At 43.4% G+C, this 23,454-nt stretch overlaps 1 protein-coding gene across 3 annotated transcripts in view; it reads left to right on the top strand.

Annotated features, from left to right (window-relative positions):
* Positions 1-23,454, top strand: part of CDH13 (cadherin 13) — a 1,035,770-nt gene that overhangs the window by 443,597 nt on the left and 568,719 nt on the right. For 2 of the 3 annotated variants that reach the window (XM_007452531.1, XM_007452529.1), the window contains one exon: positions 23,253-23,369. The exons of the other annotated variant lie outside the window; for it this stretch is intronic. Coding sequence is in view for 1 of the 2 variants with exons in the window: in XM_007452529.1 (XP_007452591.1) it covers positions 23,253-23,369 (117 nt within the window). In the remaining variant the exon portion in view is untranslated. The remainder of the gene's footprint in view (positions 1-23,252; positions 23,370-23,454) is intronic. 3 annotated transcript variants of the gene reach the window in all.

Here is a 23,454-nt window from a genome sequence, read left to right as displayed (position 1 = left end):
TCTTTCCCTTAAGTTGAATTATTTCCTTACGATACATTCTCAGCCAGCAGTAGGATAATTATGTTTTGTGTTTTTTTTTCCCCTTCAGTACAGTCTGAGAAGCCCAGTGACCCAATCAGCATGGTGTTGCCATTCTCTATGAAAATCTCTGAGGGTGACAGCCTAAACACATTTTATGTCTACCAGGCCCAATGGGTGGGTCTGACATTAATTCCAGCCCCTTATACCTGCGTTCATTCCTGGGCTATTGGAATGAGTCTCAACCGGAAGTTTAGTCAGCTCAAACCAGATCCCCATGCTTACTGCACAAGTACTTTCTATTCCCACTTCCCTCTAAATATACAGTTTAGATATTAGTACCTCAATACATAAGGTTATCCTGGAGAATACATCTGTTAGACTATTAGCTTATTGAGGGACATTTTCTTTTCTGTTTGGTTCACTACTGTATCCCCAGCATCTAGAACAGTGCATAGCACATGGTAGGTGTTGAACAGATGTTCGTTTCATGAATCATTAAAAAAAGTAAGATCAGAAACAACGTAGAAAAGTGAAAGATATCTTTACTCCAAAGAGTTTAAAGCAGTGGTTCTTAAGGCTTTGGAGGACAAATGCATCCCTCACATATGTGTGTTAACAGATAGAATTTTACAAATAATTTTCATAGGTCCAGAGAATCTGGAAGTTTTTCCCTGGACACCAGGCGGTGTTGGCATTAAGAATCCCTGGTGTAAAAGAACCTCTAAGTTCTAATTTATTTGGCATCATCCTACCAAGCAGAACTTTGAAATAGTAGTAATCCATACCTAATGGCTTATTCAGTCTTTATTATAGTCTGTCAAGATAGGCAGTATTGTTCCTATTTTACAGAAACAAATTCCAGATTCAGAAAGATTCAAAAGACTAAATCAAAGTGACACACTTACTAAGTGCAGAGCAGGAACTAGAACCCGGGTCCTCTAATTCAAGTCCAGCTCGGTTTCAGTTAAATGCCTCCATTGACCCTGCATTGATTTGCACAACCTTTGTCTTCTTAGCATTTGATTGATGGTTATTGTTAGTGCAGATAATTTGGGCTTCTTTGTAATGATCAAGACGTTTATACAAGGCAAGGTCTCAGATGATTAGGCCAAGGCGGGTGCTAATGCCATTCTCAGCTTCATCTGGAAATATCTAACTAGAGTTCATTAACTTGTCAGCACTAGTTCCTTTTGAGCACCATACTGATATAATAAAATAGTGCAATCGATAGAAAACTTCAACAGGCTTCATCTGTCTTCTTTTGTTACTCCTTTTTCTTTCTTTCTTCATCTTTTATTACTACTTTTTTTCCTGCCACTTTAAAATTGTTGTGCTTCTCATTAGCTGTGCAATTCTGTTTTATTGGAAACCCAGGTACATCTAGATTTTCCCGGACACCCCCATTATTGCCCCGAAGAGAGGGAAGCTAACCTTATCTAGGCTCACTGAGTAAATCTGGACTCTGCTGTGAGATTGCTAATACAGTAAATGAATTTTTCTTAAGTATAACGTGGCTTACTAACTATGTGGAAGACGATCTGAAAGTTTTGCAGAAGCTAAATAGTTCTCTGAGATGATAGGGGAAGGCGCTGTGGTTACCATCTACTGATGGGAATGTGAGAGTGAGAATGGTTATAAAAGTGCCTTATTTTTTCTTCGTCCTTAATATTGCTCACTTAGTTACATTGGGAATTCTGGGGCTCACTCAACCTCTTTCTACAAAAGAAACGGTCACACTTTGCCTATTCCTGGTGAGATGAACTCCGTGCTCTATTTCTCCCTCATTCCCTGCTCAGTTTCTGTCTCCTCCAAAACTTATTACATCGTAGGAGTTCATTGACCCTTTGACATGGATTTCTCCCGTTGGGCACATCTGGATTTGTTCCGAGGAAACACCATGGTTACTTTAATATGCTGATTTTACCAACACCATCATGTTGGATCAGTCCAACCATCATGAATTATCACATGAGTCCATAGCTCTCTCTGAGAGCACCCTGGAGACCAAATAGGAAACTAAGCATTATCCCAGAGAGAAGGCTCACTCAGGGATCTGCATATTTCAACAATTTCCCTGTTCTTGGAGAAGTTCTCTAACAGCTCCTGGAATGCAAGATGGAAAGCATCCTCTCTGTACCGTAGCTAAAGGACTGATCACGGAAATGAAAGTGCAATTACAGAAAAATTACCCCCGGGCCATGACCACATTTCATGAGCATTTTATTGCCATCACGACTCATGATTTCAATTTTCAGGACTGAGAGTCTCTGCTGAAGCCCAGTTTAAATCCTTAATATGAGAGTCTGTGCTTTACAGTCATGTGTCAATGCAGAGTCAATCAATTGGGGTTTAGTTCCCTGGGCCTGACCACAGTTATGTGCTGGGAGGGAACCAACAGGGTCGCATATGTAAACGGTACTGTGCTAATCAAGTGTGATATTTTCTCTTTTACTTCTGATCAACCACAAGACTAGATTTAAGACTGCTGTTCAGTTTGAACTTGAAAGTGATGATTTTTACACCAGAATTCTTAATATCTGAGTTTTAGTTTAAAGGAACAAGTGCTGATGCCTTTGAAAGTCAGGGCCATGCTGAAGTGTTTTCCAATTCTCATTAAAAAAAAAAAAAATCCTCTGAGCACTTTTGGAAATAAAAAAATCTTAATCTTGTCCTTTGAATAATGTCAAGGTCGAGTGTACCTCTGGAGAAATATTGATATAAAACCCAATCAATACATCCCCACTTGTTACTGACTCTCTGTGTTGGCTTTGGACAAGTTGTTTAACTTTTCTGAGCCTCAGTTTTGCTCAACAAAAGTTAATACTGCCATATAGATGGGAGATTCAGTTGCCTTTGTTTTTATCTTTAAAAAGAAGCATTTAGTCTAACAGATATGAAACATCCCTGCACATATATTCACACAGTCCAAGAGCCAGTACGTTTCATATAATGAGAATGTACGATCTTGGCAATCCGATAATCTGGAATTCCCTCTAAGCTATTACAATGCTGATCTTTTTTTCTGAGTTTGGCCCTTTTTACACCTCAAAAAGACTTAATAGTGTTCAAGATTATGAGATTGCTGCCATACACAGCATTGCTATTCTTCAAAAAATAAGACTTTGCAAGCTGAAAAGTCAAAGAATCAGTGTAGACATGCATGATCAAAGTCTTTAAAATAATTAAAACCATTTCACAATTGCATCAGAGGTACTATAGCAGGGTTTTAGGAGTCATCTCACTGGTACAGCCAGTACCCTGCTAATTGCCAGGGGCAGTCTGGCTGCCTGGGTGACAACTTCTCCCTCCCTATCTTCCACAACTCGCTTGACTGGGATGATCAAGGAGGGCTTCTGGGAGGAGGTGGCATCTTTGGAATTTAAGTGGGAAGGACATTCCAGGTAAGATGGATGCTATGGGGTAATATACAAAAGCAGGAAAACATTAAACCTGTTCGGTGATCACGGTGCAGTAGCATTTGATCTAAAGTAGGTGATTCCATTAGAGAAAGAAAATTAGAAAAGTTGTCTGAGCTCCAGTTTTAGAGAGCTTTGAATGTCAGGCGAAGAGGATAGAGTAGACCACACTATAAGCAAAGAAGAACCATGACTTCATCTGTTAGTTTCTTCTTATGACACATATCCACTGAGTACCTATTCTGTGCTACCTTAAAGATAACCTTTGGTAAATAGTAGTTCAGAATGCCTAGTCTAGAAGCAGATCTAGATGGACTGAAGGAGGATGAGGCTATAGGGCAAGAGGAGAAACAAGTTAGGAGGCTATTGGGTTGGTCCAGGTGAGAAATTTCACTGGTCCCAAGGATCTGGCACATACAGTAGAAAGTGGTACTGGGGGCCAAACTGAAGAGCATGGCCTCAAGAAACATCCTTTGTTTGGTAGTTTCAGTGCTTGTGTTGGGACTTAAGAGTCCCAACATATATATATCTTCAACTTATCACAGTTTACCTTCAAAGAATACTGTGGTGTTTCACATATGGTGTAAGAACCTTACAAACAGTGTACTTCCATGTCCCCCTTCCCCAGCCTTTGCGGTATGGCTGTTAACACGTTTTACTTTATCGTATGTTGTAGATAAACCCCACAATACATTGTTATTTCTGCTTTAACCAATCAGTTACCTTTTCAATTACTTGTTCAATCACCTTACATGAAAAAATAGAAAAAAAGTTACATTTCCCCACATAAACACCATTTATTGTGTTCATCGTTTGTTTGTGTAGATCCATATTTCCTTCTGATACCATTTTCCTTCCAACTAAAGGACTATTTAGCATTCTTTGTGGTGCTCTTCTGCTGGTGTTGAATTCTTTCACCTTTTGTCTATATGAAAAAGCGTTTATTTCACTTTTAATTTTGGGAGATATTTTCACCAGGCTTGGAATTCCCGATTGATGTTTTTTCTTTGAGTGTTTTAAAGATTTGCTCCATAGTCTTCTAACTTGCGTTGTTTCTGGCAAGACATCCGCTGTCATCCTTATTTTTCCCTTCTGTTTGTAATGTGTCTTTCCCCCACCACCTTTTAAAAATCCTTTTAAGATTTCATTTTTATCACTAGTTTGAAGCATTTTGATTATGATAAGAAACATTTTGAGGAGTGAATCAGGAGAGTGTTGAAACAGATAAGATGTGAGCATTGGGAAAAGAGGCAAATTAAATGTGAGCCTGCACAGATTAATTGAAACTGATAGTTGCTTCGAGTCCAGTACTAGCTATCTCTACAGGTGTGAAGGAGAAATATCACTACAGAATGTACCCTAAATGTATCCTAAAAGAAAAGTAATAGCCACCACTTGAAGAACACTGTATGTGCATATTTGTGTGGGTTTGTGTACACACACACACACACACACACACACACACACAACACCAACAACAACCCTATGGCATAGGTACTATTACAGTATCCATTTTATACATGTTAAAACTGTTGCGCAGAATGGTTGAATAGTTTTAGCACATCGCTGATAAGTGGCAGAGCTGGGATTTGAACACAGATCATCAAATTAACAGTAGTGCCTTCAACCACTGTTTTAAACTGCCTCTTACAGTAAATGGCAGCCAGGTATATCAGAAGCAAGATATTGACAGATTTACAGGGCACCTTTGTTATAAATATTCCACGTTAAAGGGGAAGAAGATGCTGCTTCTTGGACCTGGAAGACGCTACTTTCGGAGCAGTGACCTCCTGTGTGATCTTCCAGCCTCTGGCTTAGAAATTGATGTTCCTTCAAATATACAATGTCCATAATCTTAGAGACTAGACATCTCGCTACACACTGTAGTGTCTACTCATGGTTGCTACCCAGTGTGTCCAACACAAAATAGAAATTTCTGCAGGTGGAAGGCAAGGAGTTCACAAACATGTTTGAACTCAGACATCAGCCCATTTATAAGGCATGAGAAAGAAATGAAAAACACCAAAATTCTTGTAATTTCTCTGGCCTACCTGTTGTACTGATAATGACAGTCATCATTTACTGAGACTCTTCTAGGAGCTAAGTACTTTACTTCTAATCGTTAGAGTAAGGACCCACACTGCTACTGTTATAAACCTTATGTTTCTTTCAACTTTGAACTATTCTTTGCAAATTACTTAACCTTGCTGTACCTCAGTTTCCTCATCCACATCATGAGGTTAATAATAGTAGCTACCAAAATGCTGTTTTGAAGATTAAATGAGATGATGTATCTATAAAGTGCCCAGGATAGTGCCTGGCACCTGCCAAGCATTCAGTAAGTATATGATGCTTGTATTATTATCTCCGTTGTTTCTTCTACCTGGGAGTCCCTGCTTTGTCCATCCAAACCTTAACTGTCCTGAAAAATCAAGTCAGCATTTAGCCTGCCACCCTGATCACTTCACTCAGGCACAATCTCCGTTTCTGCTAACAGTCAGTAAACACAGCCTGAGCTTCTCAATTGATTGTATTCCTCCACATAGGCTCATTTTGCCTTTTCAAGTAGATTAATTCGTCATTCATTGAATTCATGTGCTGTCTGAGCACCAACCAGGTACCAAGATCTGTTCTGGTTTACCTTTCTTGTTAACTGGTCTAGGGTTAGACCAGTAGATACGAAAGGTAAAAAGCAAATCTCTGCCTCATGGATTCATGTACTGATATGGGGAGGGAGAAGGTACAGACAAAAAATAATATAAATAAGCAAAGTATGTGGCATGTTAGATGGTAACAATGATATGGATACGAATAAAGCATAGAAGAGAGATAGGAAGTGTTGGAGGATATCATGCAGTCTTCAATATTGGAGTCAGGGAAGACTTGGCTGAAGGAAGAGTACAAGCCATGGAGACCCAGGTGTAGAGCTTTCCTGGATGAGGATACAGCAGGTACAAGGGCCCTGAGGTGGGAATGTTCATGGTCAAAAGAACATCAGGGTTAGTGTGGCTGGAGTGGAGTCAGCAGAGGGCAGAGTTGTAGGATATAAGGTTGACAGGTGAAGGAGGTGGGGCAGATTAAATGGTGCCTCACAGCCCATTGTAATGGACTCGCCCTTCACTTTGATGTGAGAGCCACTGGATGTCCTGAGTGAAGGGGTCACTGAGGCAGGAGCCATATCTTATAAATGATGAACCAATATTAGAGCAGAGTTTGGAGTTGACAAAGCATCCTCACAACCTTCACGGAACCCTGTGCGGGCAGGATTATCCCACCCATTTCAGAGGTGAGGAAGCCGCTGCTCAGAGAGGAGTTGTAAAGTCCCTACTGTCATGCAGCTTTGGTGGCATAGGCAGGATAGAAACCAAGATTCCCCAACTTCCAGTCCAAGAAGGCTCGACAGCAGGTGGAAGTTGAGCCCCACTGGTGTTCCTAGGTTGAATCCAATGGTCCTGTAGTCCTCTTCACTGTTTCCTCTGTCTACCTCCTCTGGCTTCTTCCCCTCCTGTGTCTAACTAGCTCTAAAGCGCCCCTGGAGGAAGAACTTAGGGCCAGCTTATGCCGGGTGGGCAGAGCCGGGGTACAAGAGACTTGACAGTACCTTCATGTGAATTAGAAACAGCCATCCCCTCGAGGGCCACAGTCCCCATGGGCATAAGGTTGCATTAACACAGGGTGAATTTCAGCCCTTGCCCACCTCCTCCAAGGGCCTTTGTGCAGTACACAACCTTCACCACTGTAAATGACAGGCTGATACCTCTTCATGAATTTCTGTATTTCACACGTCAATGTAACACAGTGGAAGTCACAAAAAGATACTCAGTGAATCATGAGTGACTGAATTCTTTCTCGTTTTTCATCTCCCAGTGTGATGAAGACACTATTTGTCAGCCTATGGTACAGGATATAAATTATGGCACACATTTTTTTGAGCATATACTATATGCCAGCACGAGTCTAGGCACTGGGGATATGGCTACAAAAAACTGACAAAAATCCCTGTGTTGATGGGTCTTACATTCTAGTGGAGGAGACAAATAATCAATGAAATAAATCAGCATAAGTATGGTAGATTGTTACCTTGCAGCGAAGAGAAAAAGTATGGAACGGGGTACGAAGTTGTAGTGAGCGCCAGAAATGCTGACTAGACCGGCCAGGGCAGCCTTCACAGAGAGGTTGACGTTTGAACAAAGATCTGAATGAAGTGAAAGAGGTACCGTGGTAGACAGAATAATGGCCCCCAAGATGTCCACATCATAATCCTTGGAACCTGCAATGCCACCTCAGGGCAAAAGCAACTTTGCAGATGGGATTAAATTAAGGATTTTGTGTTTGGGAGATTATCCTGGCTTATCCTGGTGGGCCTAGATAATCACAAGAGTCCTTCTCAGAGGGAAGCAGGAGGCCAGAGACAGAGATTTGAGGATGCTCCAGTGCTGGCTTTGAAGATGGAGGAAGGGGCCACAAGCCCAGAAGTGTCAGGGGCCTCTAGAAAGTGGGAAAGAGGAGGAAACAGATTCTCCTCTAGGGGCTCAGGAAGAAACACAGCTCTGACCACACCTTGATTTTAGCCCAGTGAGACTTGTTTGGGATGTCTGTCCCCCAGAACTGGAAGATAACAAATTTGTGTTGTTTTAAGCCACTGAGTTTGTTGTACCCTGTTGTTGCTTTATTATAGGAAACTAATACAGCAACTGTGTAAATATCTGGGGAAAGAGCATCCCAGGCAGGGAAAGCAGGAGGTGCAAAGGCCCTGAGGTGGAATGTACCTGCTGTACTCCGTGATGCCAGTATGAGTAGACTGGGCCAGAGTGAGTCAAGGGGGCTTGAGGTACAGGGGGCCAGGGGCTGGGGGAAGATTATGTAAAACATTGCAGGCCACACTGGTTTTACTCCAAATGCCAGGAGGCCCCACTGGAAGCTATAAAGCAGAGAACTGTTCATGTCATCCAGTTCATGTTTTAACAGGGCCACTCTGGCTGCTGTGGGGGTGATATAGGGGGTATGGGGGCAAGGAAAGAAGCTGGGAGACCAGTTAGGAGGCTTTTGCTATAATCCAGGCAAAAGAGTTTGTTAGCTTGGACCAGGGTGGTAGCAGCTGGGAAAGGGTGACAGAGTGAGAAACAGTCAAATTCTGAATATATATTGAAGATGCAGCTCATAGACCAGATAAAGGATAAATGTAATGCATGTTAAGTTTAACTGGAAGAGATCCTGAATACAATCCTTTCAGTAGTTAAAAATTTAATGTGGAAAGGTGGCACACACAGAAGGCCAGAAGTAGAATGGATAATAATCCAGTCTCCAAATAAAATGCTCTAGGTTCAAATCCTGGCTCCTCCACTCGCCAGAAGTATGTCCTTGAGCAACTTTTTTGGGCCTTAGTTTCCTGATCTGTAGCATGGGAGTGTAATGGTACCTGCAGAGACTGTATGAACATTAAAGAGAAAAATGCTTTGGAAGACCTAGTGTCTAACCCATAGTAAGTACTCAAAAAATGTTCTCTCTCATCATGTAGAACTCACTGATTTTCAAAGATATTTTTCTATTTGTAAAACGCCTGAAGAATTTAATGTGGAGAAGTATTTGAAGACAAATGAAATCTCTCCCTTCCTGTGGGGCATGTTCACAGAATAGCTGGGATGCTGTCACATTTCTCTTGGTCCCGTAATAGATTTCCCGTGCTCCATTATCAACTAGTTGCTGTTATCTGTCAATCCTGGCTTTGAAAAAGGTGGCTTATCCTTCAGTCTTTTAAGGAAGAATGAGTATTACACGGCAACTGAATATTTATAACACACTATCCTCTTTTTAAAGCTGTTGTTTTACCCTCCCAACATCAAACCACTGAGCCCAAGGAAACCTCAGATGTTGGAGAATATCAAATATGGTCTCTTTTCGTCTTTTTCCTGGTAGATGTGACACACCTTTGAACCTTCAAAGGCCGCAGTAATCAGTGATGTAGGGAGACGTGCGACATTACGTGCATCATTGTGAAGATGCATTTCTTAATGTGAATGGCGTAGTGTGGAATAGCGGTTGGGGCTGAATTAAAATGTGAGGATCTGTAACTCAACAGAAACCGCAGAACAAAGGGAGGAGAGAGACATGGAACAGGCTGATGAAAGACACATTGCTGATTCGGGACTTCACTGAAGAGAGCTAGACAAAAGGGAGATATTGCTTAAGTAGGCTCATGTAACCCTGGTATCTTAATTAAAATGTCTTTAACAAAAGAGGAAGAGGAATAGTACTGAAAGTTTGGGGGAGGCTTCAATGAAAGAAAATAAATTTACAGAGGGGAAGAAAAGAGGATGATTTAGGTTAAATGTTGAGAATAACTCCTTAAGCAAAATAATCTTGAATTTCAGTCATAAAGGATATTTGAAAATCGGTTGGACAAAGGAGGCAATCGACTCTGTGGCCAGAGTGGGAAACAGCTTTCTAATTTTAGAGTTTGCAGCCATAACATCAAGAAGTTAACAAAAAGAAAGTAGATAAAAACAGGAGGAACAAGGGTCTCAAAAACTGACTAAACCCAGAGAATGAGCCCTGGTGATATGTACTTTCCCCTTTTCTTACGTACAGGACACTACCTTAAATGTCCTCCCTCCATTACTTTATCTGAGACAGGAACACGCTGTTCCCCCCTGCTATTGGGAATGTTTGAATAGGGGCCCTCCTTTCCCTGGATCACCATAAGATTCTGCCTGAGAAGCTGGTTTAAGAAAGTAAAGAAGCACTTGGTTTTGGACCTGATAAAGTCACACAGTGTTTTTCTCTGAGTCCATCCTAGAATAACCCAGTGGCATCCATCATCACCCAGTGTCTCGGGCACATGTGAAGCCAAACCTCATTGCAGGGTGGCTGTACCATCCACAGCCACAGCCAGCACGGTCTCCTGCCATTTAATGAGGCAGTTCAGCTGCAAGGGAGGGGAGAGCGATGTCCCGTCCAATCCGATGATTAAATGCATCAGGTGTTATGTAAAAATGCAAGAGTTTCCTCTTCTCTGAAGTTGCCTTAAGGAATGGAAAACTCAAAAACTCCTTTGGAAAAAGAAGAAAAGAGATACTACCAGCTTGCCATCTGCTATTTGATGGCATTCATTAAACAAATAGATAGTTATTAAATAACCTTTATTATTAAAGTTTAAAAGTTAAAGCATGCATTTGCATACTAGTGCGACCTGGCAGAAGAAAGCCAGAGTTAACAGAGACTATCCAGTAACTACTATGTACCCTGAACTGGAGGATGACATGCATAGCATATAATAGGCGCCTGTTGTGGGGTGGTGTATGTGTGTGTTTCTGCGTGTTATCAGTCAGGTAGACAGGACTAGAGGTGAGTGAGAAGAGAATAGCCAGGTTAGAGGAACACAGGGCAATGAAGGTATAAAGTCACCAGAGAGCCTGGCAAGTTTGGGCAAAAGCAGTATGGTTGGAGCTGTAGGAGTTGCGGCCAGAGAGGTGTGTTGGAACCACTTGGGGATGCTCAGCCATGGCAAGATCAAATCTGTTTCCAGTGGTGATTGGGGGTTTGGCAATATGGGACAGGTCCTTTACAATGTTCATCAACTTTGACCTAGTAATCCCATTTTTGCTTGTCCATTCTAAGGAATCCTGTTTACAGAAAAACAAACAAGTAAGCAAAGAAAACTTTACATACAATGATATTTTATTTGCATTTTAATAACAGAATTGGAAGAACCTAAACGTATGGGCATAACATCAGGGGAATGGTTAAATATGGGCTGATGCATCCACATGATGTATTGTGCAGCTACCAAATGATGTTTACAAAATTTGCAACATGGGCGAGAAGAAAACTTGCTATTTATCATTAGGTTCAAAACACAATTTACAAAATTATTCAGGCCAATTTCAACTTGAGCAAAAAGTCTATTAAAACCAGGAAGGAAGAATTAATTTACTCACAACCCTGTATCAGACCAACAGAAATCCTATTCTATATAGTATGTATTTAGAATAGTATTTGTTTGTCGATACAGCGTTGTGAGTAAATGAATTCTTTTTTTTTTTTTTGTACTGATTGTAAATAGAATAGGTTCATTATAGAAACTTTAGAAAATATATTAAAATGCTATTTGCCCCCAAATTCTTATCTCGGCGTCTGCTTCCGGGAAGCCCAGGCTAAGAGTGTTGAGGTCCTGGTTGTGATTCTGCTATCCAGGGGGCTCCTATATAAAAAGGAACAATGAGTCATGAAGAACCTGCAGGTGAGCTACAGGAGAGTAGACAACATGTCAGGGAACGTGGTTCTAGAGAAGGAAGGGATATATTCCAGGGAAAATCCCCTGGGTGGAATCTGTAGGAGTTGGCAACCACTTGGGAGTGCGGTATGGCGGAAACGACGTAAACCATCCGTAGGAAATAAGCGTCTAGCCCTTCAACAGCTGAGAAGAGGGGAGCCAGAAACCTTACGGGTTTGGGCAAGAGTGGGTGGAAGGACAGGACTCAATTTGGTTTAAGACATGTTGTGTTTGAGGTACCCACAGGATAGTCACTATCATTAATTGTGAAACTTGCACTGGAAGAGCATTTGACGAACACCCAATACGTACACACTGAATTGCAAAGCATTGTTTTTCCACATGGGGGTTTTCTAACAGGCACTTTCTTTGGAGGCCAATCACACATTTATGAGCTCATGCCAACCAGAAAGCTTGGGATCTGGGCTACGTGCTCACGCATCCTGAATACATACTGAGATGAATACAGCTGTTGAGGCCGGACTACATATGTGTGTTAGAAAAATAAGCCCATCTGTAACACGCTGCAAGAAGCCTCCAGGTGTTCAGAAGTAGCTGTTTAACATGAATATTTTATCAACGCCAGGGCGGATAAAGGAAAATTGTCTCCATTATAATCCCATCACCGTCACACGTGGTTGAATGGACCTCGAACTAAAGAATGTAAATATGTTTAAAACATTTTTCACCTCTCTTGAAACCAGCGAGTCCTGATTTGTGTTGTTACTGCTCCTGCTAGATTGATGAAATATTTCGAAGGCAATTCCATCTTGGAAGTGTGATTTGGCAAATTTTCATCCAAAGCGTTTGCTTTTATTTATTTATTTTTTAACTAGAGTTCTAACATGGGGAAATTGATGTTTTAGAGTAAGTGGTAGAATATGTGTGGGCGGCGGCAGGGTGTTTTACTTGTGTTTTATTTTTAAGTCCAGCTTTTCAAGTAAGGATAACAAATGTCAGGAAGGAAAGTTTACTTGAGAAAATGTGTTCTGCAGGGGTGGCCCCTCAGCTCTGACAAGGCAAGGTCAAAGACAAGGTCAGATCCCAGACTTGTGCTTAAAACCATTCAGGGGCTTCTCATGGTCCTCAGGATTCAGAACGGTCCCATGTAAATGGAAGAGGCCTGCCGTCTCCTCCCCTTCCAGCCTTTCCCAAAGCTTCTGGAGCCCTACCCTCTCTGCGTCAGCCCTTCTGGTCTTTGGCCATGTTCTGCCTCTGTGCCCTTTCACTTGCTGATCCCCTGGCCAGGAGCTCTCTCTCCTGCTCGTTTCCCTGGATGAACCCCGCTTGGCCTTCAGGTCTCAGCTCAGTTGTCATTTCTTCCAGAAAGCTATGGTCTTCTGCCAGGCAGTCCAAGGGGTGAATTTTCTTAAAACTTTCTATAGACTCAATGACTTCACAAAACACTGAAGGGCCAAAGAATCCAAACGGTGTGTGGTGATTGTCTTGTTACAGAGGCTACTTTTGGCTTGAGGAGGAAATCAACATGGAATCATAGGCATCTTATTCATGTACTTATCAGACATAACTATGGAGAAGATACCCTGAACCAGGCACTATGCTAAGCCCATTACCTGGATTATCCGAATTCTACAACAACCCTATATTCATTTAATAATTTTTTTATCTAAGAGTATTTAAAAAATACTTTTTGGACACCTGCTATGTGCCTGGCCTTGTACTGGGAACCAGGGGACACAGCGGCAAACCAGGAAGACGTGCTGCCTGGCCTCATGGAGCTGGTAGCCTGTGTGCAAGGCAGACGTTGATAAACACTGAATGGATGTGTGATTAATCAGAAGCTGAATAAGAGCTCTGGATGTAACGCGCAGGCTGCGGGCAAACCCCTCCCCCAGCAAAAGAGACTGAAGGGGTCTAGAAGGGGTGCTTGAGCTGGGAGTACACGGATGCATCGGGGGTCAACCAGGCACAAGAAGGGAGGAATGATGAGGAACAACAGTAGGTGGAAAGCCCTGAAGCCAAGCATTTGCGACCTGAGGGTGCCGAGGAGGCTCGTGCTGCAGAAGCACAGCCAGGAGGACAATAAGGGCGCCTGAAGTCGGAGCGCCATTGGGAGCCAAGCCTGCTGGCCCTCGCTGGCCTTGGTAACATTGGCGGCTTCATCCTTTCACAAGGGGAAGCAAATAACGGCATTAATGAGAGGAAGGAGAATGTTTTAAAAGATCTATTTGGCTGCTGGACAGAGAACTTCTGGAGTCATCACTCAAATTGCAAACTCCTCTGGTAGAACTTTCTTATCTCTGTTGATTACTTTGGCCAAAGCCGTTTCTTTTCCACCCTAAACATACTTAGCAGAAACGACTGTCACATTTATTTTTATTGGGAATTTGTTACTTCTTTGGTGGTAATCATTCAGATGCTCTGCTATGGACCGTCACTGTGAGGTTTCTTGTTTTTGGATCAGACATCCCCAAAGCCCCTGATAGTGACTCATTACTGGAGAAATCACTTCTGATGTCACTGGTGGTCACTTCTAGAAAACCATGGTGCCTGGGGGACTCTCGGGAACAGTGGTCTGCACCCACTTCTCCCAGCTGTGTGCCAGCAGGCCTTGAAAAGCAGGTGTGGCATAATTGACAGTAGCAGATTGGCTTTGCCGCACCCTAGGAGTCCACCAGCCATCATCTCCCCACCCCACCCCAGCTTTAAAATTAGCTCCACAATACACATTTCCATACTAATGGACAATTTCCATACCGCCCCATTTTATTGTCAGCATAACTCTGTCCTGTAAACCTGCAACAGATGACTCAGGTCAGCTGACATTTGGCCTCCAGAATATTGGGAAAATAGAGAGCTGGAAATGATGCAAACTTAGTATATTGGCCCTCCAACTTCCTAAATTTGCCACTGAAAGTTTGGTGTTTGTGGACTGTTTCTTCCTTCTTTAAGTAGGCAAACTTCAGCCCCAGGAGGTAATAAAGCAAACTTTAAATCTCACCCCAGGTACAGCAACGCTGAATGGTGCATTTGATTGCATATGAAATGCAAACTGAGTAGCACAGAACCCTCCTCCCAGCACCTTTCAGCACACTGATATCAGCTGCAAGATTGGGATAAATTGGAGATTGATTTCTGCTGCTCCATTCATTTGCAGAAATTTACAGACAATTAAACTGTCCCCCTGCAGTAAAGGTATAGCCGGCCGCTCCCTTTAGCCGGAGGCTGATTGACATTTGCTACCTATCCTCTGCAAAAGTTAAGAGTTGTGATTCTCCAGTTATACTTGAGTAAGTAGCTCTCTCCACGCACAGCCCTGGGGAGGTGAGTAGCATCCTGCTTGGATCAGGGGGCACTGGGGTCACAGAGGCCTGCGTTCCCATCTCTCACTTAAGAGCTAAGTGAGTTTGGATAAGTATCTTATATCTTTGAACCTCAGGAAAACAGGCATGGTGGTTCTACCTGTGAGTTGTTGGGTGTATTAGATGAGATAATGTCACAGTGTGCCTAGCACAGTGCCTGGCACATAATAGCTACTCACTAAATAGCAGTGTTTCCTTTGGCAGACTCAGTGAGTCCAGGGCCAGGATGCCAAGTATATTTTAGGATTAGAAAGATAAGAAAGGAATAGGCTGTGACCTTTAGACTTGAGTCCAGAACCCAGGCTTCAAACTCATCAGAGGAATAATTCTCATGATCTTTCAACCAGACATGGAATTCAAACCCAAAGCATCATACCTTTGCACGAAACCGGTAAAGGTTCCCCGCTGCCTGGGAAGCACATCAGACCTTCCCAACATGATCTACAAGACTGTCCACAGTCAGGCCAGGCTGAAAAGTCTCAGCTGGCACTGCCCTCCCTGCACTCCCTGCTTCAGCCAGAAGGATGCCGCCAGCATCTACGATGCTTTTCCCTGTTAAAATAATTTCTCTTAGCACATAATTTTGCCCAAAAGTTACGAAGTTGGAGAGAGAACAAAGGCAGTGGCTTGTGGCTTCTTTATAAAATTGTTGCTCTTTTTCTCTCTCATTTATTACCTAATGCAGAGACATGAGCTAGGGCGGGCACATATGAGTTCTCTAGCCACTTCCTGCCCCTTTGGGTGTTGGCTCATGAGGACCCTCTGCCAGGTAGCAGGACAGGTCCGAGCTGCCGTCTGGCCTTGGGTTCACTGTGAAGAGAGCAGGGCTATTCCTCTCAAATCTCACTACTTTCTTGGAGTGGCACTTGGAAGACTTTTCAGCCCTCACCTGGACGTGGAGGGAGGGAGCAGTGACAGCCAAAGTACGGAGAGTGGTCCCAGCTGTAGAACACCAGTCTGGGCCCAAACCTTTCTGGTCCCCTTCACTTCTGGGACACCAGCCCCGTTCATCTCTACTCTGGACAGCTCTTGCCTTGACGGTGTCCTAGGTGGGTTCCCTGGGAACAAACCTTGCGACTCAGAGATCTTTGTGGAGAAGGGGAGGGGTGTCTGCATCCACACAGAGATGAGGGCAGCAGGAGGGGGCAGTGGGAAGAGGTGAGTGGAGGAGACACGGACTGCGATTACAGCAGGGCTCTCAGCCAGCCTGGGGCCAGTTGGGACTCTGGCTGCCCCCGAGCATGGTCGCACCTGCAGGCGGGGGGCTGGCCTTACACACCCCTTACCACTAACTGTATCCCTTTCTGCTTCATGATCTTCAAATCAACTATGAAGTGGAGGCAGAGTCCATGAAAATACTGTGAAAACATACTGTGATTCCCTTTTATGACATGTCTGGAGAAGGCAGATGCGTACAGACAGGAAGTAGATTGATGGTTGCCGGTGGCTGGGGCTTAGGACAGGGGAGTGAGCATATGGGCATGAGGTTTCTTTGGAGGCTGATGGAAATGTTCTAAAATTAGTTTGTGGTGATGATCACACAACTCTGTAAACTTCCTGATAATCGTTGCATTGCCCCCTTAAAATGGGTAAATGTAACGGTACTTAAACTGTACCTAGATAATACGTTAAAAATACTGTGGGAAGGAAGGAGGATAGAGGGACTCCAACCAGGGAAAGTTGACCCCCAACTCTCCTTTTCCCCAGATCGAAAGCTCAGATTTGCATTTTAGGAGGAATCTCAGTGCTCTGTGAAGACAGGGTTGGAAGAAAGAAACCCAACAGATAAACATTTCTTTACTTTAACCCTTAAAATCTGTTGGTCACACGACAGCCAACATGAAATATATAATTGTAAGTGGGTTCATGTCATTCTTCAGCTTAAAACCCACCCACAAAAAGAAACAAACAAACAAAACACCTTCCCATGACTCACATCTCACGCAGAATAAAAGCTCAAGTGCTCTCTGCAGTCTACGTGGCTGGCCCTGCAGGATCTGAATTCCCTTTACCAGCTCCGTGGACTGTCTCCCCTGCTCTTCCAGGCCAGGCCTCCCTGCAGCGCACACTCGCCAGGGTCTGTTCCTGCTGCTGCTGGTGCCTCGTCCCACCACAGGGTGCCTTCCTTGCTTCATCCTCCAAGGCCGCCTTCCCAGTGGGCCCGTCCCGGCCTCCCCTCCTCTGCGCACAGTCAGCCCTCCCTGCCTATCTGTTCTCCTGGACCTTGTTCACCGTCTGTCTGCTCCATCTAGAATGTGAGCTGCATGAGGGCACTGCACTCTCCCAGATGCCGAGAATTACTCCTGGCAGGAAGGAAGGGATCCACAGATAGTGTCTGGAAGAAATGAATGAATGGAAATAAATCCGCTCTTTCTCTCCTTGTCACGTTCTTCATCCTTTCTGCTTCCTCCTTCCCCTGGCCCCCATCCTCCCCTCCCACCCCCAACCCCTCCCCTGTCCCTCACAGTTGCAGGGGCCTCCTCATTATTTCCAAGGTGCTCTTTGGGACTGTGTGATGTAGCATGAAACTTGCTTTTCATGCACTGCCAATTTCTCCTGAGATTGAGAATCAGGGAGGAAAGCAAATGAGACTGTAAACCCCAATACCCTTCGACAGAAAGACACAGGCCCCAGTCAGCCCATGGGAGACGAGAGATATTTATATAAGGGTGACAATTCCCTGTAGTAAAATGCCGCATGAGTGAGTCTGCCAGAGGACAGAGTTCTGCCCTTTGACTTAAGCAAGATTGGATGAGGCTCCTGCAAGCCTCCGGCTTTTCCAGGCTCAAAGACGTGGATGGATCATTGGTCACCAACTGAAGGCGCATGGCTAGTCGTGCACTTTCCTCTGCATGCCCCGTGTCTGTGTGTGTGTTCTTGTGGCTGAGGGAACTGTGTTGGTTTGCAGGGGGGAGGTGTGTTGTATGTGTCCTTGGGTCTAGGCATGTGATGTGTGTCTGTTGCATGTGCATCTGTTAATGAGTGTGTGTGTGTCAGTGTATGTGTGTGACGCTATCAAATGGATTCTGAGTGTGTACACGTGCACGAGTGCATGAGTGTTTGTGTTTGGTGAGAGAGAACTTTGATGTCAGTGTGCATGTGTCTAGTGGTCTAGAAACCTGGAGGTGGCTGCTTGTCTGCAAGTGTCTGTTTAAGATCTGGCGTCAGGCCACCCACAGCTGAATTACTCACTCCTAAAAGGCACCTGAGTGGCTTGTCTTCATTTCCTCACATCCGCTGTCCTGGTATGAACAAGACCATCCTTCACTTTTGTGCTGTTCTTTGGAGAGTGCAGACCACCTTCAAGTGCCATTTCTCATTTCATTCTGATAACCAAGAGCACAGGAGAGTTATAGTCCTTTACAAACGAGAAATTCCCCTTATAGCCCTCCCTGTCCTCTCTGGGGCTGGTCGTGCCGTTGATCCACTCCCTTCCCACCGCCTTCAGCCATCCGTCTCCCTCTGGGGTCACCTCCCTTCTGTGTCTTCATTCACCCAACACTATGGCTGCCTTCCTCTGACCCCCGCCTCGCAGCCCAGCACCCTTCCTGGTCTCCCCTTGAGCTGACAAACTTCCAACTTCTTCCAGCTTCTTTCCTTCCTCCCCAAAGCCCTCACTTCTCATTGGTTCCTCTGACCCTGGACCCTAACACACTCTTAAAGTTGCCTTCCTAAAGTCATCAGTTACCTGTTCATCGTCAGCCCGACAACCTCCTCATGGTGTTCAGCCTCTTGGAGGGGACACCTGAGTTGTGTGATGTGGCCGTGCACTCTCCCCTTTTTGAAATCCTCATCTCTTTGTCCTTTTGGTTTTCCTCCTTTTGCCAACGAACCTTTCTGTGGCCTTTGCTGGCCTTTTAGAAACTCATCGGATGATTGAGTTCCTCCCTTTTCCCTCCACATAACCTGGATGGTGTCAGCTCCTCCTTCACGTCTAGCTGCTCTTGTACGTGGGCGATCGTGACACTTCTTGTCCCCATTCATCTCTCCCTCCCGAATGCAACTACTTATACACCCTCTAGAAAACTATGTTGGCTGCCCTCAAAGTCACAGCACCCATCATCTGTGCCCAGAACCGCCTTTTTCCTATTTACCCACTATATTGTGTCGGCTGAAAAAAAAGATGCACAACTTAAAAGTTGAAAGTTATGTTTTATATGGTGAACATTCTTAGGACTTCAAGCCCAGAGACAGCATCTCAGATATAGGCTGAGAAAACTGTTCAGAAGAGGAAGGGAAGGAAGCCAGGATATAGAGGAGGTTTTTTCAACAACATCAGGTAGTTGGAACAAAAGGTTACTGTTAATGAAAGAAAACTAGATATCTCAAGTTAAGGAATTTAGCACTTTTCTATGTATGGGAAGATGCAAGAGTCTGGGTTCACTGAAATCATTCCTTTGATAGGCACCTCAGCTATCTGGGGCCAGCATCCTGTGTTTTCTCATCCTGAGTTTCCTTGGGCTGCACCGTCCAGGCAGCTGTAATGTGCCGGCTAGATCCTTTATTTACTGATATAGCAGGCAGTGTTTTACTTCTCACTTGGTAATGGCAACACCAGAAGACAGGGAGTCCTAACACAGCCTCTCCTTTAGCCTGATGCTCTGTTCTTTCCCACACCTCTGTCTCTTCTTCTGTAAACATCTCTTGAATTAGTCACATACTTTTAAACCTCACTGCTTCCATCTCGTCTTTCTTTGAGGTTACGGCCACATCCTGTTGCATTCAAAGGCCTCACATGACAGATTGACAGATACAAACACACACATACGTGCCTAGATGTGCATATGGTATTTGTCAACAAATTAGATGCTATGGCTCCTCGATGGCCCCAGTCACAGAAAAGCACTTGGCTTCAGAGCACACAGACAGACTCATTACCACAGACCTGACCAAAGGTAGACATCTGTCCACAAACACGTAGTTAATAGAGACACACATAAATCACAAAGACAGAAGTGGAGCCGCAGACATAGAATCATGGTCATGGACCAATTTTTTGTTGAGGTTCGTGCCATTGTAACACACAAAAAGTTGAGTTGGAAGAAAAAGGATGCCCCAGCCCTGCCCACCGTGGTGGGCTCAGAGAGTCCTGTGCACACGGAGGCCTCTCTACAACTGGTCACTCCACCTCCACCCCCTCCCTTCCAGATGCTGTTTCCTATCCTGAGACTCAGAGCCTCCTGCTTCTCTTCGAAGGTACTTTAGAGCCAGGGAGTTTACACAGGTGTCCTTATTACCAAGCTGCTGGGATATGAGGGGGAAGGAAATGGATTGGCAGTGTGGGCTTCAGTAGCTGGTAAGCTGGGAGGACGCCAGAGGTAGAAATGGGGACTCAGGAACCTGACCACTCTGGTCACCTGTCACCCATTCACAGGCTTGCAAACACAAATAAGTTCTGTGCTGCAAACAATGGAATGTTTGTTACTGACAGTGAGTATGCTTTTCATTACTTTACATACATTTTCACACATATCGTCATAATGAATGGAAACCTACTTTTGCTTTTATTATAGAATAGAATCACCAATCCCTTACATTTGCATAGGACTTTAAATGTTTTCAAAGTGCTTTCCTAGACTTTCCTTCATACAAGCTTCAAGATTTTTTTTATTGTAAATAAGATTTGTATATTGCACGTATTTTACATGTTTTCTGTTCTTTTCCTATTCCCTAATAAGCCTCTTTACAGATGTTATACATCAGTGTTTTATGGATGTAATCGACTCTGTTTTTCATTGTCTTCTCACTGTCCCATTCTCTCTTTCTTTCTCTGCTGTTTTCTACATGGTTGGGGTTGGGTTATTTATTTATTTATTTGGTTGGTGTGTTGGTTGGGTTTTTTTTTTTTTTTTTTAATTTATTTAATTTATTTATTTTTGGCTATGTTGCGTCTCCGTTGCTGTGCGGGCTTCCTCTAGTTGCGGCGAGCGGGGGCTACTCTTCGTTGCGGTCCACGGGCTTCTCATTGTGGTGGCTTCTCTTGTTGTGGAGCACGGGCTCTAGGCACACGGGCTTCAGTAGTTGTGGCGCACAGGCTTAGTTGCTCTGTGGCATGTGGGATCTTCCCGGACCAGGGCTCGAACCCATGTCTCTTGCATTGGCAGGCAGATTCTTAACCACCGTGCCACCGGGGAAGTCCCCAGGCAGTTTTTTATTTGGACTTATTCATTGAGGTTTTGAATATTATTCTTCTATGTTCAATATAGTTTATATAAAGTAGAGGGCAACCGATATGGTATTCTGTATTTTCCTACACATATTATCTTACATATTCTCTCAGCTAATTAGGTGAATTGCAGCAATTTATATAACCTCTAAGAGCTTAACATTTCTCATTGGTTAAGGAGGGCTAGGATGTACTTGAGAAGTTTATTGCAAATATTAGCAAAGACACATGTAAAGTGCGTAGCACATGGCCCAACGCATGTTTAATAAATTGTTGTTATTATAATAGTTTGTGGTTGTGATTGTGGAAGCAGTCAAATGATGATCATACTGGTTAGAACGTGGTCTTTACAGCTGCCTTATTGGTGGCCGCCTAAGAGTGTCTCCTGCTGATGGACCCAAATTTAACCTTCTCCTGCAGTTGAACATTCAGGTGGTTTTTGCCATTTTTGCTCTTTATAAATAGTGTCTCACTAAACATCTTCCTGCTTTCAGTTTTTTCCTCTTTTGAATTTAGCATCTGGATGTATTCCTAGGAGTGAGATTACAGAGTGAAGGGATATGTACACTTGTAAGGTTCTTGATAAATAAATACTGCCTGATTACTTTCCACAAGAATAACATCAGTTTACAATCTGACCAAAATCAAGAGAAAGACTACTTATATACATTTTCATAGCCTTCTCTGGTCTTGTTTCCTACTTGACTTTTCTTATATAGAGTTTCCTTTAAAATTATTATATATTGGGACTTCCCTGGTGGTCCAGTCGTTAAGACTCTGCGCTCCCAGTGCGGGGGGTCTGGGTTCGATCCCAGGTCAGGGAACTAAATCCCGCATGCTGCAGCTAAAGATGCCTCATGCCGCCACTAAAGATCCCATGTGCCACAGCTAAGACCCGCTGCAGCCAAATAAATAAGTAGATATTTTTTAAAATAATAAAAATAAAACTATCATATATGTATAAAGCCATATCACTGTCATATAACACATATACATGTACATGCATACACTTTTATGGAGCCTGGGTCAGTGATGGTGTTTAAATATAATTTGCCACATGATTTTCATAGGAACTCATTGTCCAGAGTTTGAGATATTTGCTTTTGGTGGTACCTCAGGTAATCTTAGTGTGTGGTATTGAATATGATTGGTTTATATATTGAAAATGATATCCCATTTTTAATTCTCTTTAAGTCCTCTGATTGGGTCAAGGAGAAAGTCTCAGCTCAGTGCTAACAACCCTTTAACACCCCTCTAGCCTTTTCTTATCTCCCTTTCAAACAGAAGAAACTTTCCACCCACCTAAATCCAGCTCAAATTTAATAACATCATTGATCTCATTGTTTATTTTTATGTTTTCGTACTTTTTATGAGAAGCCATAGTGGTACTATATTTAAACTAATGACACACAGTTTCCCTTTTTGCATCCATTTATTTAATTAAAAAGGTGAATTACAGATAAGACAGAAATTCTCACAGTGTTGTTCCAACGATTGCAGTTTGGGACATACTGCGTGGGGAGTGAGTTCCAGTAGTGGACCCACTAATAATAGCAAACAGACTTTGACAGAACATTGACTAAGAGTCTCCATAATGCCTGACATTATGGAACATTGTGTGTGGAATGCTGCGATTACCCCTCATCCCTATTCATTTGTAATTGTGAGGACCTTGCATTTGGCCGTGAGGAGAGTCACGCTTGTATCCAGCGAGTTCTGTGGGTTAGTGACCAGCCAGGTAATCTCCTCACTTGGCAGATTAAGAATGGGAATACACAAGCATGGAAGGATGTATAAATCAAGACTGACATTGTGAATAGAATGATTCAGAAGATGGGATTAAACAGCTTAATGATAGTCATTGTGAATCACAGTGTCAGCTTTAGTATAATTCTAATGATGTACTTGCTAACGCTAATGAGGTTTGATAGAATAAAATTAACAATGTCCAAACAGCTGTATGCTTTCACAACAAAGGAGCCATATCTCAGAGCAGACTGATACATCTTCTCCGTGGGGGATTTTAGTCAATTGATTTGTTTTTTCTCTTTTAGGATATATTTAAATTTGAAAGAACTTCTCCTGTCCCAAGACAAAAGAGGTCCATTGTGGTATCTCCCATTTTAATTCCAGAGAATCAGAGACAACCTTTCCCGAGAGATGTTGGCAAGGTAAGTCAGACAAAAGAAAACTGCTAAAGCATGCTTTTATTGTGAGATGAGCATACACGAGACAAGCTGACTCTGACTGGCTTGG

The sequence above is a fragment of the Lipotes vexillifer genome, unplaced genomic scaffold (genome assembly GCF_000442215.2).
Source record: "Lipotes vexillifer unplaced genomic scaffold, Lipotes_vexillifer_v1.1 scaffold443, whole genome shotgun sequence".
NCBI classification, from domain to species: Eukaryota; Metazoa; Chordata; class Mammalia; order Artiodactyla; family Lipotidae; genus Lipotes; species Lipotes vexillifer.
This window is presented reverse-complemented; position numbering and strand designations above follow the sequence as displayed.